Source organism: Neolamprologus multifasciatus, chromosome 1, assembly GCF_963576455.1.
Source record: "Neolamprologus multifasciatus chromosome 1, fNeoMul1.2, whole genome shotgun sequence".
NCBI lineage: Eukaryota > Metazoa > Chordata > Actinopteri > Cichliformes > Cichlidae > Neolamprologus > Neolamprologus multifasciatus.
Genome location: NC_140439.1, coordinates 39,666,497 through 39,684,901, shown reverse-complemented (window position 1 = coordinate 39,684,901; position 18,405 = coordinate 39,666,497). Strand labels below are relative to the sequence as shown.

The 18,405-nt window shown below is 49.4% G+C and overlaps 1 protein-coding gene across 14 annotated transcripts in view; it reads right to left on the bottom strand.

Moving 5' to 3' along the window:
* The window catches only part of znf536 (zinc finger protein 536), a 225,589-nt gene that overhangs the window by 91,990 nt on the left and 115,194 nt on the right, over positions 1 to 18,405 (bottom strand). For 13 of the 14 annotated variants that reach the window (XM_085168898.1, XM_085168923.1, XM_085168949.1 and 10 more), the window contains one exon: positions 10,082 to 12,375. In XM_085168898.1, the coding sequence (XP_085025024.1) occupies positions 10,082 to 12,374 (2,293 nt within the window). In that variant the 5' untranslated portion in view covers position 12,375. Of the gene's footprint in view, positions 1 to 10,081; positions 12,376 to 15,606 lie in introns of all 14 variants that reach the window. The other variant, XM_085168965.1, reaches the window with a different exon arrangement.

Here is an 18,405-nt window from a genome sequence, read left to right as displayed (position 1 = left end):
GGCACGCTGTGAGCCCCCGTCTCCGAGGACCACGTGGGAGAGCGTGGACACGTCCACGTGTAGCCTAGTTTAGGCCATCCTGGCGAGAGCTTTCCAAAGATCGAGGCTTGGCTGGAGGCGGGAGGGGCGGGGGTGTGGGCCGGGGTCGGCCAATAGCGGTCGTGTTGAAGAGAGGGTCGGCCAGGACGAAGAAAGTCCAAGACGACACAATCAACAGCTTGCTGAAATCTGTTGCAGTCAAACGTCCAGCGGAGGGTGGGTGGAAGAGAGCGCAGAAGACTGTTTATCTTAAAGTGTGACAGGATGTCAGCGTCTGCAGCCGCTCCGCACGCCGCCGTGACTTCACCAAAGTTTGCTGGCGAGGCTTTCCCCCGCAAACGGCTCGCTGCTGGACGTGGCGAGAAAGAAGAGCAAACAGAGCGCGCTCATTTCCGACTCGTGCGCGGCTGCTGGGAGAAGAAGTCGGTGCTGTCGCCTCGGTTTGAAATATGAGTTTAAACTGACAAAGCGAATTAAAACGTGTAAACGCCACCGTTCTGACGCTGATTTGAAAATCGGCGATCGGAGTTGGTGTTTGTTGATTTTTATCAACTCGAGGGTTATTAGATTTCCACAGCGTGACAATTAAAAACCCCTCAATCATCATGGCGGCAGCTCGTGTAACTGAGGCGTTGGAGCGGTCAGAGCCACGGTCACCTGTGCATTTCACACGCTGCGTTCAAGTGCAGACGTGTGCGAGGGTCAGGAAGGAAGGGGTTACTGATTCCGTGCCCCCGCCCCTCGCTCTGCCGCCTGCATGCTTCCCCTTCATCTCAGAGGATAGAGGAGAAAAAGATTTAAAAGGACTGGAAAAAAGCTCAATTGTTTATTGATTTTATAATAGGCTTAGCGCAGGAGAAATAAAGCGGGGGGCTGGTGGGGCAGCGTGGTCAACCGGAGGCGATGGCGTGACAAACACACGGCTTACGCCGGCGCAGGTAACGGGGGCTCCAAATGCCGGGATATTGGCCCGAGCACCTCTTTCTCTGTTCCCAAACGCCCGCTCGTGGTATTGTTATCGCGGTTTTAAACCAGTGTAGACATAATCGCTCCCCTCGCAAACAGGGCACGACCCCGGCGCTCGGGGAGGGGGGCGGGGTGTTTGCGGGAGGACGAGGTGTGACTGGCGACACGAATCAGAGAGAAAGGAGTTGAGATGTTAGTGAGTTCATGGAGAAGCTGCCGGAGCAGCGTGTGTGTAGGTCTGATATATGGATGATAACACTAATTAGCTCATTTTGTTTGGGGCACAACACTCATTAAAAACCCAGTGGGGCCATTAAAGTTACCATCCCTCCAAACCATCGCTGCCACCGTATCCATCTCAGCTGATATCCCGGCTCTCTGCTTTAATGGCCTCTGCTTCAGGTTGTTGGGTTGAGCAAAGATTTGTGGGACTTGCCCCCCCCTCGATCCAAATCTCCTGATTTCTATTTAAATCTCTCTCTGCTGCGCCGCCTCACGTCACTCTCTCTGTATATACATCACTCGCTGCTTCCTCCTCGCACACTCAAAGCTGTTTTCTGCAGCTGGGGAGGGATTCGCACTTCCCCGTCCCGGCGAGGCGGGGGCGACGGTTGTTTCCAAGCTTTACACAGCGATGTCACTGTAATACCAACAAACCTCGTCGTGATTCAGTGTGGCTTGTTGCGCCATAAGGCACGTGTTACTCTGCAGCCGGAGAGACTGGAGGCGGAGGCCTGCCAGGATTAGACGAGCAGGTGTAGCATCCCGCTAACAGACAGCGCAAAGCCACGTTCGAGCCCGTTCTCTCGGGCCGAGCCATGCTAACGCTAACAGCTTCTCCTGCACTGAAAGGAGGGTTCGAGCCGGTGCGCACGTCGGTGTCACGGAGCAGCGTGCAACGGGGTCGAGTTCAAAAATGTAACCAGGATGTAAGAAAATAACACAAGACAAGGCTAAATCAAATAAAAGCTCACGCAGCAGACACCTCAGCGTGCTCTATACTGTCAGCAATGCAGAGAAGCCCCAACAATCACATGACTCCCTGAGAGCAGCACGTTGGTGACAGTGGGAAAGAAAAACTCCCTTTGAACAGGAAGAAACCTCCAGCAGGCTCAGGGAGGTGAAGCTCTGTTTCACCTGCTGGATGTATGAATCCACTGCTGAAAGTAGTCCCACTGCTGCTTCCTGTTGATGCAGTAATGGTGCCTTAAAGCTACGGCGCTCCTTAAAGCTACGGCGCTCCTTAAAGCTACGGCGCTCCTTAAAGCTGCGGCTACTACAGAAAACTATTTTTAAAGATTTAATATTCCTGTCCTGCCTTTGTGGTGTTTTTCTTACATCAGCGTGAGCCGGCGTGCTCGGGGCCACTGGGCCGGTTTTTCCACGAGTGTTTCCTGCAACAATAAACCCCGAGTGCCAGGTCACATCCCCGCCGCCGCCGAAAGGCAACGCTCTGAAAATATCCTCGGTCTCAGGTCTGGATATTAAGAGTGTTGATTAGATATATGAGTTTGCCATTTGCCCACGGAGCGTGGAGTGTCTCTGACAGAACCGGGGACCATATGGCTGGTGAGAGATTTCCCCCCTCTCTTCCTCTTCGCGCAGCCTGACAGCTGGATGGCTGCTAACTGGGGACGAGGAAGCTTGGCAGCTGCAGCTGAGAGCAACGCTTTGATGCCGCTCACCCTTTTTCACTCTCACTCTTCTCTTCTTCTCCTCCTCTCTTTTTGCAGCACACACACAGAGGAAAGCTAATGCAGTGTTAACCATGCAAACTTTCTACAGGTTGGAGGTAACCGACAGGTGGGACTGACCACCGAGCAGGTATCCCTCCACCAACCGTCATTTATCCTTTTTTAAATTTTCTTACATTTATTCATTTTTTTAAATGAACAAAAGTTAGAAGAGTTTATTAAATTATAGGATCCTCACAGGTGTGGAGCCTCTTAACCCTGATTTTTTTCCTGCTCTGGTGTAAATCTGCAAAGACGTCGGTGCGAGGGGAGCTCCGAGGGGAGGGGGAGCAGCCGTGGGTGGGTGGTGGAGGAAGTGGGGGGGTTACAGTAGGATGGAGGAAGAAGGGGAGGGTGAATAGGCCTCTGGGAACACATTAGGATGTACGAGTGGAAAGCAGAAACAAGTGAGAGATTTTTGATTTCCTTCCTTCTCTGCGTTTTTTTGTTTTCGTACTTTTGTACAAAGACGTCTTTCATCATTTTTCTTAAAAACAAAACAGAAAGACGCCGTTGGATGTTTAGATGCAGATACCTGGATGCTTTGTGCACAATGAAAGAGAAGCCGGTTCTTTTGAATCAAACTGCAGCGGCGGGCAGGTGTTTCTCTTTGGTTTTCTCGGTTTTAATCTGAAATCGGCGCCGCGTTTCTTCCAGTCTGAGGTCACGAAAAAATGCACGTTTGGGACGGAGGTCACGGCGACGGGAGAAAACGAAGCGCTTTATTCCTGAAAAGCTCGCTCAGGTTTCTTCAATCTTATGTCACCGAGCCGTTTCCCCCCCGCGCTCCCTCTTGTGTTCGCACTCCTCGCCCCCCTCCCCTCCCTCCTCTTGTTGAAGGCCCCCTGTTGCTGCCTCGCTACCAACCAGCCCCGAACACGGTGCAGGCCGGGCGGAGGCGGGGGCGCGGGGTGGAAGAGGGAGGGGAAAGATGATGTATAAGAGCGAGAGAGGAGAGCAGAGTTTGGCTGGAGCCAAGAGGAGAGCAGCTGGGCACGGCTAACAGGGAATGATAATGACCTCAGAAATCTGCTGTTCGCTCCACAACAATAGGGTGCTCAGTCGCCTGGAAAATTGTGTTCATCAGCTAGCTCTGCTCACTTACTAATTGACATTGCCAAATATTTTAAGAACAATTGGAATGTGGCAGGGGGAGAGGACGGAAAAAACCCGGCTCAGAGATCTTAATCCCTGGACTTAATTCCTCTCCCTCACTTTTGGCTTCTCGCTCGCTCCGTTCCCCGCCTCGCTCTCCTTTTCACGATGACGAGATAGCAACAGCTAAGGGAAAAAAGAGCATTTTTCATGTAGCCTTCTGCTCTCATGTCAGCGCCCTGATGCTGACACAAAAGGCTTTTTATGTGACCTGTCACTGGGGTTAAGAGGAGGAGATTGAGAGGGGAGGGGGGAGGAGGACGAGGGGGGGCGGGAAAAATTAGAGAATGATAAAGCGAGGGAGGAACGGGAAAGAAATGAAAAGATCCCGGCGTCGCCAGGCCGGCGCAGGTCGTTCGCGTTCAAACCGGCGACGCCATCATCCGCCGCCGTCATTTGCATTCCCCGACTGAGAGCCTCATTTCACAGGAATCCCACACTGACAGAGTCAGACAGCTGTCACCAGACGGAGAGAAAAGGAACTTGGCGTTCACCCTCAGCCGCCCCCCATCCCGCCGTTAAGCACACACATACACAATCAAAGAGAGAAACTTTTAGCCAGTGTCGCCCGGAGGAGGCGGGAGCGCTTATTTAGCGTGGATCTGTGCATTTGTATGTGCATCTTAATGCTGAGACTAAGTAAACACGCTCCACCGGCAGCACAAGTTGTGACTGTGATGTTAATTTATGTCTTTGTTGCTTCCTTTTCTTCTTCTCCTCTTTTTAAGGCGTCCTCCTCCTGCTGCTGGTGGAGTTTGTGAGTCAGCTCTGCTGCCTCACTTTTAGCAGTGACACCGGAGAAGATAGCTTGTTGATGTATTAAGAATATTAATATGCAAACAGTCTACCTGACAGTGTAAGGCAGCCTTCTGTTGTGGAAAGATAAATATTATGTTTTAATTATAAAAACATAAAACAGAAATGGGGAAGACAGAGGGTGTGTGTGTGTGCAGAGGTAAGCTGTGTTCTGGCACAGATTTGGAGTTGAAACGAGTGGATGGCATAATGTGCCGTGTTTACCGAGGACTGTGATGCCCTGTCATCTCCCCCTCTGTCATTTTTTCATCTCCTCTCCTTCGGCGTCGCCGTCCCGGCTTCGTAACCGAGCGGGGAATCCTAACGTGATCATTAAGACATAAAACGGGCCGATAAATGTTTCATAAGGACGAGGCTAGACGCCGATAGCCACCCAGGAATGCCGAGGAGCCTCCGTCGCTGCAATACGACTGAAATCCGTCTTAAAAAAGGCCCGGGCTAATTCCTGCCGTGGTAATATTTACAAATTGAGTGTGAGAGACGGGGTAGGGCAGAGAGGCAGAGAGCAGGAGGAAAGGAAGAAAGAAATCAAATGAGAGAGAAGAACAGAGAAATAAATTGGCCTTTTATATTGTGCAAGCGTGTACAAAAATACTAAGTCTGCATTTATCCGAGACATGTCAATCAGAGCAGCACACTGACAATTAGTGCGTTTGAATAGAACTTTTATCATTTAGCAGACACCAGAGTCCTGACCTACTGTACAAAAATACAGCTCAGGGAATGAATGTGCCTGTAACACAATGACTGTCTATTTAAGTTTGGTGACACATAAAAAATACAGATATGACAGGCCAGGCTTCAAATGAGCGGGGGGCAGAAAGCTCAGGTTTTGTAACCACGACTTCTCTGATTATAGAGCGAAGAAGAATAGTGCGAGGAGCGGATGTCAATTACAAAGACAAAGTCATCCGCACAGCGAAGGAACGGGGAACGAGCCGTAATTCATTATTTTTTAATGCTTTTACACACATATGTTATCTTTCACCGACGGCTGGCCTCGTTTCAAAGAGCCTTTAACGCTTCTGCGTGCAGGGCCGGATGACTCCACAGAGGGGGCCAAACCCCATCCCCGAATCCACCAGCACCACCCTGCCCACACCCTGCTGGCCAAATGAGGTGAGGAGGAGTTCACCTTTACTGTGCTCCTCGCAGTCGCCGCGACGTCTGTTTACGTTACACAAACGAGGAAAATCAGCTAATAAAAAACAGGCCTGACTGTAATTTACCAGCGTCAGAGGAAACCAGCTGCAGTTCGTATCATTCGTGCATTTTTACTTTCTTTGGTTTTCAGTTTCAATTCGAGGGCAGACGCGTCGAGTTTCACTGTAAACACGTTACGTTAGATCTCACGTCTCAGTTTCACTGACACGGGAGGGAAATAACGGACTTCACAGTAAACAGACGACCGCCGGCCTGCTCGTGTCATTTTTTTATTCTTTAGTTTTTATTCTTTATTTATTTGCACGCTGTCAGTTAATCCTTCACAAACTGACAAACGCATCTTCAGCTCTGGCAGCAACACTGAGCATGCTCAGTCCAGGCTTCGCAACTGCTTCCCAAACCCACGTGTGCAGTCGTGATGACAGCAAATGCATCGTTCTTTATTTTAGGGGGTCACATGGTGCGGTTTGCTCGCCCCGACACGATGTTTTACAGAAAACTGAGGAAATTTGAAATAGTTTTCGAGTTTTGTCGCAAAGGCAGCTGAAGATGACGGACACCAGTCAGAACACCCGAGGACCTGGAGCTCGATCTCCTCGAGATATTCCTCTGTAATGTCAGCTAGCTACATCCACAGTGGTCTGGATCTTGTTCAGCTCGACTTTATTCCGGTTTTAATGGCACAGTAATTACACTCTAACAGTTTGTCTGCACGTGTAATTACGCCCCCATTGTACTGTCGCAATTAGATGAATATCCACGCTTTATAACCTAAGGCGTCAAGTTGGCAAATCCAATTTCAATTTGTATGGAGCGAGCATTTTGCCTGCTTGTTTGAGCCGTGGTAAGACCAGGGATATGCCGGCTAATCCCTGCCATGTTAAAACGCAAGGAAAAAAATGAAGACGCGGGGGATTCTCCGGAGAGCGAGAAGGAGAAAGAAAGAGCCAGAGGGAGCATGCACGGTCCTTTTACAGCCAGGAGCTGCGTTTCAGGGTAGCTGAGGTTGCAGACGGTGCAGCTTTAGGCCTTACAAGCACGCAGCAAAGCCAATTTTCTACACATTCAGAGACGCCATCGTGCAACGCCGGTTCATTTGTGTGGAAGAGAGGGGAGAAAGAGGCGCCGGGTCCTCGTGGCAGCGCTACCTGTTGCTGAGGCTTCCTAACGTGATTACCGCACGCCGTTTCCTCCCCACACAGCAAACAATACGGGGAAGTCGGCGCGAGGATAACCAAACAAAAAAGTGTAAAAAAAAAGGATGGTGATGGGCATATGTGTAATTACTTCTTTGTTTCTTTCAAAAATATTCAATAAGATGCTGAAGGTGTGCCGCAGAGCTGCGTTTAATAAGGAAGGTCTTTAAAGGACACGTCTGACAAAGGCTTTTGTTTTTCTGCTCTTTTCCTCCACACTTCACGCACTGCTTTTAAACAAGTGCCGTCTCAAAGACAAAAGTGCCGGAGCTGACCTTCTTTCACAGTTGAGATGTTATTGTTGATTACTATAATTTAAGTTTAACTCTAAATTGCTGCGGGTAGGTGGCGGGGTAGGAGGCGAGCACGCTCGCAGGTACACGCCGACAATCACGAGCTTTTCAAACCTCAGATATTAACACAATGGTACAGTACGGCATCCTGTTCACTCTTCGAGAGTGATATATGCACACGCACACACGCACACACGCATGCAGCGGAGACGCATGACACCTTTCTCCACATGAGACTCAGACACTTTTTTCTCACACATCAAAGCTTCTAATTTGAGAGTCCCCGAGCTCCAACGTGATTCATATTGTGTAAGTTGTGAACAACGACGAGTCAAGTTTGCGGCTCCTTCTTATTAAAAAACAGGAAGTGGCAATAGAGGCTCTGTTAAAGCACTTTCAATGTCAAGTGTGTTTCCTTCACTTTCACATAAGAGCTCCATCCGTCCACAGTCTGCGTGCTTCCTCTACACGGCTGCGACCGAGCGGCGCACACGCAGCAACGCGCACTATTTTAATTTGTTTTTCTACGTACGTTTCTGTCTTTAATCCTCCAAAGGTGCTGCCCCCAGGGCCAGATTTAACCACTCATCTAAATCTAATGCGACCCTTTGTTCTCCGCTACCATTTGGCGGTAAATACGGCGAGTTTTATTATTTGAATTTGTGCATTTATTCGTTTTGCGTACAGTACCTCTGAAGTTGCTGAAACGCCACGAGCTGTACTCGTCAGATTCAAAGTGCTCCAGTCAAAAGAGACGCAGGGACGGCGAGAGAGGGGGAGAAACTTCCAGCATTAAAATTCAGAAGATAATTACATCCGCTGCACCCCCACCCTGTTGAGAAGTGTTATGTTTAATAGTCTCTATAAAGAAAATAGGTTTTTATCTCACTCTCATTTTCATTAATTCCTAATTGGGGTGGGGGGTTGTCTGTTATTATTTCTTAGATTAAAATAAACATAGCCTGTCCCATGTTCAAACCCATCACACTACACGGGCACGATAAGGACTTCATGCTTCTGTGAATAAATAAACAATTTTGTCTCCACTGGTGGAATTAAGTTGCTTACAGCCTTAAGCTAAGCCACTCTGATTTATATTTATATATATTTATATTTTCTCTCAAAAGACTTAAAAGCACATCCTTGCTTCTGCAAATGAAGCTCGCTAATGTTTTTGACCTGCTTTATATGTATATCTTTAATTAGTGTCTTGTTTAGCTTAAACCGACTGATTATCGCGTATTCGTGACCTAATTACTGCACGCGCTTCTTAACGCCAGCGTAGCGCCCTGAGGAGCAACCAAAAGTTACCTTTAAAAACTTGTGTAATCATTAGCAATGAGCCTCCCTTAATCCCACTAAACATACACTTATCTAGCCCCGGCCGGCCTGCGTTAGCTGGGGGAAGGGAGGGGTTCGCTCATCCCCGCCGTGTTTATTAAAGACATTTATTAATCGCTGTGCTTAAGACGAGCTCGTCCCCGCACTCCCGGGAAACAGACTGCTAACCCGCGAACGGGCACGATGGCGTTCTTAATGGCAGAAACAACAGAGCTGACTCTGTTTCACGTGCACCGCTAGTTCAATGAAAGTCAAACAGTGTGCAGCCCAGCATTTACACAGACTGTACACAAAGATGGACGCAGCATCCCTCTCTAACGCCCTGAGGGGGGCGACTCCTCTGGGGCCGGCTCAGGTGCTTTCATCAGCTGTTACATAAAAACATGTACCCATCATGTAAAGCAGCGGTCTCTAACCTTTTTTGCGCCACAGACCGGTTTATGCCCGACAATATTTTCATGGACCGGCCTTAATAATAATAATGGATTGGATTTATAAAGCGCTTTTCGAGGCACCCAAAGCACTTTACAACGCCACTATTCATTCACACACTGGTGGAGGCAGCTACAGTTGTAGCCACAGCTGCCCTGGGGCAGACTGACAGAAGCAAGGCTGCCATATCGTGCCATCGGCCCCTCTGGCCATCACCAGTAGGCGGTAGGGTAAAGAGAGCCCGGGGATCGAACCGGCGACCTTCCGGTTACAGATACGCTTCCCAACCCCCTGAGCCACGGTCGCCCTTTAATGTGTCGCGGATAAATACAACAAAATAAAACTAGTACCGGTACCGAACAAAAGAAGATTTATTCATAACACACGTGAAAAGACCCAGGAAAACCGAGTTAACGATAAAAACAAAATAACGCTGAAAACCGATAAAAACCCTGAAAACCAGACATTTCACACCTGAGCCTCGACTCTCGCGGCCCGGTACCAAACGACTCACGGACCGAGGCCCGGGGGTTGGGGACCGCTGATGTAAAGCATCACAGATTAGGTTAGCGATAGCTGAAAGGTTAAGATTAGGTAAGCAAACAGAGCATCCCATGTGGTCTCAGAGGGAACTACACCCTCTGCATAAGTTTGAGGCTGGAGGCACGAACAGGTCGAAGGGTTCGAGGACTTTTACGTGTTGTGACTCTGCATCTCTTCTCAACCTTTTTTTACATGTGAGCCGCCTTAAAAAACCCAAAGCAAACGTCACTCACTTCTTCCTTTAATAAAAGCTGATCACTGCTGTTTATGTGTTTAAAAGATTTGACTAGAACAGAAATTTCATGGAAAGATCACAGGAAAAGATCTACATCACTTTCTCTGGTAGGCATGGAGGACGCTCGCTCCATTGCCTTCTAGTTGATTCAATAAGTAGTTCTCCTACCTGAAGATGGTGAGGAGGGATGGGGGCTGTCGTCCTGGATGCTTCCCGTCTGGGAATGTCCCCCGCCAACGCCACTCTCCTCTGTCACATTGGATGAACCGGGAGTGGTGGAGCGGCTGATGGACTGGGACTCGGGGTCACTGGCCGATCCACGGCGTTCATCCAGTCCTTGCTGAAGTGCCTCGTCAATGCCTCGCCTGTCTTTACCGTGGATTCGCGAGTGGACGACCATTTGATGGTAGGTTCTGAAGACACGTCCGCAGTCTGGGCACTCTGAAGGCTTCTCCTTCAGGCCGGACAGGCCGGAGAGGCTGTAGTCAATGTTTGGGCTTCCCAAGCCAGCCAGGGCTCCAGGAGCCTCAGCACTACCGTGGTGGGACATGAGATCACGGTGCCCGTCAAAGCCTCTTCCATCCTCCTTCATGGACATCACTGCTCCACTGGAAGCCTTGGATCCCTGCAGGGCCTCGGAGAGCTGCTTCTGCTTGGAGCTATCGCCGGAAGCAATCAAGGAGTAGTCTTGTTTCTCCTTTGAGAAGGAAGCCAAGGAGCCCGCACCAGCCATCTCATCTTCCTGCCCCGGGGTTATATGGTGCTGCTGCTGCTGATCCTTGGGCATGAAAGCCCTGTCCATAGCCATTCCTCGAGCCATTATCTGCCAGGCTTGGTAGCTATTGATCGAGTCCATCTCTGCCACCTTTGCAGCCGCCTGGAGGCGCTCCATGCAGCTCGACTTGAGCGGTGGAACGAGGTTGAGACAGCCGAGGAGGGAGCGCTTCTCGTTTTCACCTAGCCCGTGGCCTATTGCACCTGCCATGGGTCCAAGCAGCTTTCCTAACATCTCCTTTTCCTTCATGGCTATCCCTGCTTTAGCCAACATCTGGTGCTGCTCGCTGAGGCCCTGCTTGTCTGGTGGAAGGAAGCCTCCCTGGAGACAGGAAATGTAGCGGGAATAAAGGTTGGCATGGGCTTCCTGAGCCAGATTGCTCATGCTGTTGACGGCGGCCATGTCCTGCTCACTGGGCTGGGGTGGCTTGCTCTTGATGGCCAGCTTGTTCAGATGCACCTTCATGTGGTTCTTGAGGAACCAGGGTTCCTTAAAGCGACGGCCACAGATTTGGCAGCAGTGTTCAAAGGACTCCTTGTGCTTTCTCATGTGGCCCTTGAGGAACCAGGCTTGGCTGAACACCTGGCCGCAGACCTCGCAGCGAAACTCGGTGGCCATCTGCATGCCCCCGGAGCCACCAGAACCCTGGCCCTGCGTGGTCTCGGCTGTGATGTGGGCCTTCTCCACGTGGCTTATCAGCTCTTCCTCGTGGGAGGCGGCGAACTCGCACAGAGTGCATTTGTAGGGCTTGTGGAGAATGCGGATGTGGCGGTCCAGCTCCTCGCGCTTCTTGAACTTCCCTTTGCAGAAGGTACAGCGGAAGCCCACAGTAGGGTTCAGAGACTGGTCGTCCTGAGCGCCGGCCGGCTTGGGTGAGGAAGACGGCTGAGAAACGGTGTCTGGAGTGGCGAGCCCGGAGGAATGGGTGGGGGCGCAGGTTGACCCTAACTGCTGCTGATGGGTGTTTGAGCTGCTGTTGGGGCCCAGATGTGGCGTCTGAGCGGCCTGGAGGAGACTGCCGCTCCCTCTCATCTGCTTGTCTCTCAGGATGGCCCTCTCCTCGAGCTCGTGCAGCAGCCGGTTCTCTTCTCGAACTCGGCCACGGCCTTTTCCCAGGTTCCCCAGTTTGTGGGTGCGGAGATGGATCTTCAGGTTGCCCTTTTGGGCCGCTCTGTGGTCACAGTAGGGGCACTTGAATGGCTTCTCTCCCGTGTGCGTGCGCATGTGCAGAGACAGGATGCTGTTGAAACGGAAGCGCTTGCCACACAGCGGGCACGGGTACTTCCTGTTCTTGCGAGCATCGTCTTCGATATCATTCATCTGGGACATGATGCCCAAGTTCTGCCCATTGAGAAACTGCTGCAGGTCGACACGCCCGTTTAACCCACTCAGCGCCCCCGCGTCTATGTCTCGATTGAGCTGATTGGCTAGTAGAGCCATCTGGCTGCTGATTGGTTGACTGGCCAGGGCTGCGTGGTGTGTCTTCTCATCCAACGGCGTGGCCGCCTTCTCTTCGGGAATCTGCTGTGGGCGGTGCAGGTCGGGAAAGGCGTGTCCTAACTGGGCAGTGAGCTGGTGGAGCTTTTGACTGATTGGGTAACGGCCGTTTAGAACAGCATTGCTCAGGTGGGCTTCGGCGTCAGGCACCACTGACGATACACCAAGACATAAACTAGAGTCCTCCATCCTGAAGAAACAGAAATAAAAACATATTAGAAACATTTTCGACGTATTTTAATATTTTACAGACATTCAACAATCGTGTGTGGGCGTTCATCCAACCACATGTCTGGAAATGTGGACGCCAGTTGTGTTCCTGTCATATTTCAGGTGTATGTACACGTTATCAACAAGTAATGCTCAGTTTTTCTGCTCTTGGATCTCTGTGATGTCATAGAGACACAGGATCAGATAAAAAAGGATTTTTGTTTTGAACTGAAAATCACGTAAAGACGCTCCAAGGATGAGTGTGGGTGTGGAGCAGGATAGGTGCCCCGGTGAAATAAAAACACCGGTGTGAACTGTCAGCGCCGAAGGCTGCGGGGAAGCTGCGAATCAGAACTTTTTCAAAATGTAAAGCCGTTTTGGATGGAATAATTACTCTGTAAACACAGTGAGCAGTGTATAATTAAGCTACTTGTGCCCATCCTATCAGAATTCCTCCAATTACACGCCTTAATGAAATGGAGCAACTGCATTGCCGGGAAGCCACGGCAATACTACAATTATGATATTAACAATAGCACTTAAAACCAAGGGGTTACTCCAGTAAACACAACATTCTTATCTCGGTGCCACGACACTTGTCTTGGCACAATATTCCATTAAAGAGCCGTATTACATTTGATGTGAATCGCTTTGCTCTTTGCTGTCTGCGCTCTTCACCGTTTCCAGCACGGTGGAAACAACACGAAGATGCCGTGGATGCACCGACGCTGCTCTGTGAACAGCCCGCTCTTTGTTCTGCGGGCTTTTGGGTGAAATATGTCACAGTTTTCACACCGCGTTGTAACGCCATTAAAGGTGTTTTCATTCCGTATGTGTAACATCGGCGAATGCATAAGTAAAAAATAAATAAACAACAGAGCTTTAATGCACATCCATCTGTTCTCCAGATGGAGAGGTATAAACATCTATGGCTGCTTGCAGGGGTCAAACCTGCAAAACAATAAGTGTGGTTCTGCTTAGGTCAACAAAATATTGTATAATATCTCATTAAGCTGATTAGCATGCTGCCTGGTAACAGCGGCAGCCCCTGGACTTTAATGTAGCATTATAATCATCAAAAAGCGCTTTCGAGGAGAGGCGGCGTGAAGGAGTGGCACTAGGTGACATGTTAGGGAGCTCACAGGAGCAAAGGGCATCCACACTGGGATCCTTCTTCTCTTTCTCCACCTACGTTTGTGAAGCACACACTACACCACGTCGTGCTCGGCTTAAGTGTTCATTCAACCCCCCCCCTCCCAGTAGGAGGTCAGCAGACATAAGGGCTGCCTGTTCTGGTACCGCAGAGTCCTCCAACACACTGCCGATGGTGGATTCTTATCTCGCTGACATGAATTAAACACTGTGGCCACTTTCCACTTGTGTGTAAAGGAATGTGACACTTGTGGGCTGCCCTTTGAATTCTCCTTATTTCTCCCCACAAGTATCGTAAAGCAATGCGCCTGAATTCATTAAGAGTATAATGGCTATGCTATGTTCTGCAGGCTTACATACAGCGCTTCGATGTGCTCTGTCACAGATCTTATCTGACCCGAGTGACGCTGAAAGAAATCAGTTTAGGAGCCTGCTAATAAAAAGTTTGTGCTTGAATGACATATCTACAGACTGGCCACAAATGAAAGGAAAACCTGAACGTGTGACCCGTCCAGCTGAGAGGCTGTGAGACGGTGCCGGGTCCGTTTTGAGCGCTCACCTTCCTGCCGTGACGATCTGCCCGATCTGCACCACAAACCTGATTTTTTGTGAAAATGTACCTACTTCCTGTCACTGCTGTCATTTCAAAGCAATCTTTGTCTTGCTGTTGTTCCAGTTAAAATCATTCTGCAGAAATGTAATCTCTATATTTGTATTTGTTCGTTCAAGCACATGCTTAAAAACACAATACTGTTGAATTTAAAGGTCACACGTCACGTTGATAACTGGAACATAAGGCGCTAAATGATGTGAATTATGATATACAATCACAGTTACAATAAATATATTACTTTGTTCAGAGGTTGTCGAATAATTAGGATAATCTTTTTTTTTTTACCTTCGTTTCAGTTCATGCATGAAAAAAAAGTTGTTTTTAGCAAATTGGAAATAAAATCTAATTTTCTTTTAATCAACCACAGGACTGAAATATGAACCTGCAGTTCGTCCGACGTCCAGCAGGGGCAGCGGTGAGTCAGTCCCCACAGACCCCCGTGTTGCACAAACAAACATGTTTACAGCCTGATACACAAACGTCACGACACCTGCACAGGGGGAGGATGTCTTCACAAATCACCCCGATTTAAGCGTGCATAATTATGGGCGTGGCCTGACGCTCCCATACACGCTGTGCGAACACAGCTGACCGCCCTCTCGTCTAAATTTGGAAACAAAAAGATTTAATCACCATGGTGACCAAAACGTCACGCTCTTTCAGACCAGGATCGGTGTCCATCCTTTACGTACAGTCTGTTTTAAAGCTGAACTTTTTCACACAAGCTGGTGTTTTTCCTTTAATTTGTCACCATATAGTTTTATCACACGCTCCCGCGGCGTGGGAGAATTACTGCTGGGAAGGATCAAACTTTGTTAGGCTGCTTTAAACGACTTGTGGTTTTAAATTGTATTTATGTGACACCCCATCTTCCATCAGCAGCCGTGCATATATTGGAGGAGACCTTATTTGAATGGGCCCTTTTTACAGAAGCGGCTGCCTTTTGGAATAGAAATCTGTGATTTAAACTAGGCTGATGAGCTGTTGCTCATTTGGGGAGATAGCAGCTTGCCCTTTTCTTCAATTTGATTTCTGCTTTATCTTTAACATATAACAAAGGCAGATAGACAATGGAATAATGTGAAATGAACTGACGAATCCAGTTTGTGTTTTTTATAAACGTATCCTGGCTGACGAGCGTATGCAAATGAGGCACATTAATATGCTCGCCTTGCTCCCGAGTCATTTTATATTTTTTCCCCTGATTAAAAAGGACATTTCTTATGTGACATCCCCCCTCTGCTCACATCCGCACGCACGAGCACGCGCGCGGGGGAATTGGAGGGCGGCGTGCGAGACGTAGACACGCAGCCAGTCAAACACGAGCCTCTGACTACAGACAACAATTCGATATGCGAGTGCCCTCTAAAAGACGAGTGCGCTGCAGCTCGCTGCTCCCGCCACATCGAGCGGCTCGACGCCGTCACAGGAGAACTCGGTTCTTACCGGCCATCCTGGGGAAAGACTCGGGGCCCCGCCGTCCCTCGCCGCAGACTCCGTTACGAACGCCAGCAGTACCTTTGTGCTCTTACAGTACATGTGCCGTTATTCTCTAACCTGTGCGACCTTATCATTTCCTGGCATGTGCTGCAGCGCTGCCTCATTAAAACTATTGGCTCCTCCGATACCTCTAAAACCACAAAGACTTCCTTTAGCATTTTCTCACGACGGCTCGCTTGTTGTCTTTATAGTTTGTGGTTTAATATTCAGCGAGGCACCACGTGTGCTCACAAACACGGCGAATCCTCTGCACGCTCACACAAACTGATTTCACTTGGTTTCTCTTCAATCCTCAGCTTAATTATAAGTGGTATCTGTGACACAATGGAAGTATATTACAGTCACCATTTAAATGTGCTCAGTTCATTTCTTTCTTATCAATGGTAGCATGCATCATAAATGCATACAGGATTTAAATGTGCTCCTCTCTAATTGCAACCATATAAATTATTGCATATGAAAGGCCTCGCAGCATTAGGGATGGCCGCCTGTTATGAATTCATATTCAAACAAACAGCGTTCTTGGTGAATTTGCTGTCAGGCTCGAGTTTTGTCAGAAAACTTTTGGCTGACATTTAAGACGAGACGGGTGGGGGGGGATCGAAAAGCCATTAGTCGGACTTTACTTTGTTATTTTGGCATTTATCGACACGAAACCCATCGACTAATCACAATGCGATACCTCATTAAGTCCTAATGAACAAATTCATTGCGTTAAACAAATCAATCATTATTCACAATGTGCCGAATTCAATCATATCTGCACCGAATCGTTAACGAGACGCTGCGGCGACGGCGCTCTGATGTCGGGGGGACGACGTGGGTTCCTCACGTGCTAAATATTTGGCGATTAGGCGAGCGGCGGGGACAGTCGGGTTCATTAAAAAGCTCTATTCTCAAAGTACAAACAGAGCTTCCTCATCTTGTCAAAGATCAATTACCTCTTGGCAAAAGACGGTTCGGTTCGAGCGCGTATGAGTTTGTTCCCGGCTCGTGTTTTGTTCTATTGCAGGTGGTCTTTGCGAGACGTCTAATTAATCCAATAAAAAAGCCGCCTTGTTTTCCTTCCTCTTGCTCGCACTTTGACTTTGCCGCATTATTACTTTCTGTAATGAGGCAAAAACACTCTGCACTCAGCCGCACAGAAACACCTGCCGGATTCGAGCGCAGCTCCAGCCGAGGCCGGCGGGCCGAAGCCCGCGAGAGGACGGCTGCTTTTAAAAGTCTGCGTAAAAAGACGTTTACGGCGATGCCAGTCAGCTGTTACACTGACATACAGCCGGTTTCCACAGAGCTCCTTGAACTGAATCGTAAGAGCACGAGTGGATTAACACGATCCTGCTGCACTTCAGCACAGACAGCAGAGAGCTGTGACAAACTGAATGAACAGGAGCCTCTCCCTCTCTCTGCACAATATGTCATTGAGGGCTGTTTAAGAGGTCCTGTCAACAGGTAGTTCAACTTTCAGCTCATCCCCGCTGATCAGCGAGGGCCCTCCTGACAGCGAGAAAAGAAAGACACCGGGAGGGAGCGGGAGGCACAGAAAGAAAAATGTTGTGGCTCTTTTTATCCATCCGGCGCTCTGACAGCCTTGCGGGGGATGCCATGGGAGGAAGATCAATGCGGGACAAGCGGATTCCCACAGTTCATTGTTCCGGGCCGGCCAAATCATCTTCCCAAGACGGCCGGGAGCTCAAAGCCTCCCTTTATGATAACCATCCCTGGTATTATTCCCACTATGATGATGATGACCTGCAGATGTCTGTGTGTGTGTGCGTGAACACCTCTCCCCTCCTGAGCGCACTACAATGGAGGTCACAGCGGCGCGGTTGGACCCCTGCAGCCGCCAACAAAGGCGAGCGATGAGCACGGGATTAACAGTGTCAAACACTCGCTAAGCAGCGGGAGGCTACGGCGAGCGGAGACACAAAACAGCAAAATGTAGTAAATGATGTGAAAATGTTCTCATGCATCGGCTCAGTGCGCCGTCTGAATATCACAGGTTCAGTTTTAAGGTGGATCCAGTTTCCTTCGTACTAAACATGACCGGGTTCCTCAGAACCTCAGCGTGCGAGCAGCCACGGTCAGGTGGAAGAAACGAACCGATGGGTGAGCAGTTATTGAACGCATCGTGTAAACGTGCAGGAGCAGAGGGAACATCTGAAAGCTGATCGTCGTGTCCCTCTGCGATTATCCCATCATATCCCTCCTCTTCCTCTTCCTCTCTGATATTCTCGTGTAACCATTTTTTGATGAATCTCTGGTATCTACAGCTTCCTGTTGATCGTCCATGGTTCCATATGTGAGCGCAGGTGTAAACGCAAAGAGCTGCGTGCTGCGGCCTGCTCTGCGTCTGGTGACTAAGCTCTTCTTCCTGTCAAATCAGTCAGAAAAACCAGGGCACAGTTCAGTGTGTGTGTGTGTGTGTGTGTGTGTGTGTGTGTGTGTGTGTGTGTGTGTGTCGGACAACAAACATGGCAGTGTAGCGCGCTCACGCATGGTTAGAAAGAGGACAGAGAGACAATGACCACAGTGTATCTGTCACAGCTTACATCACCGGCTGCTCTCTGTGCTGCATTTCAATGCTGCACACACACACACACAAACAAACACACACACACACACACACACACACACACTCGGGGAGAATGTGCGGGTCACGCCGCGGGCCGCGGCGGCAATGACCTGCCTGATTCGGGATTGAGACTAATCGTCGGTGGCGTTGAGGCTCCGTGTGATTTTCAG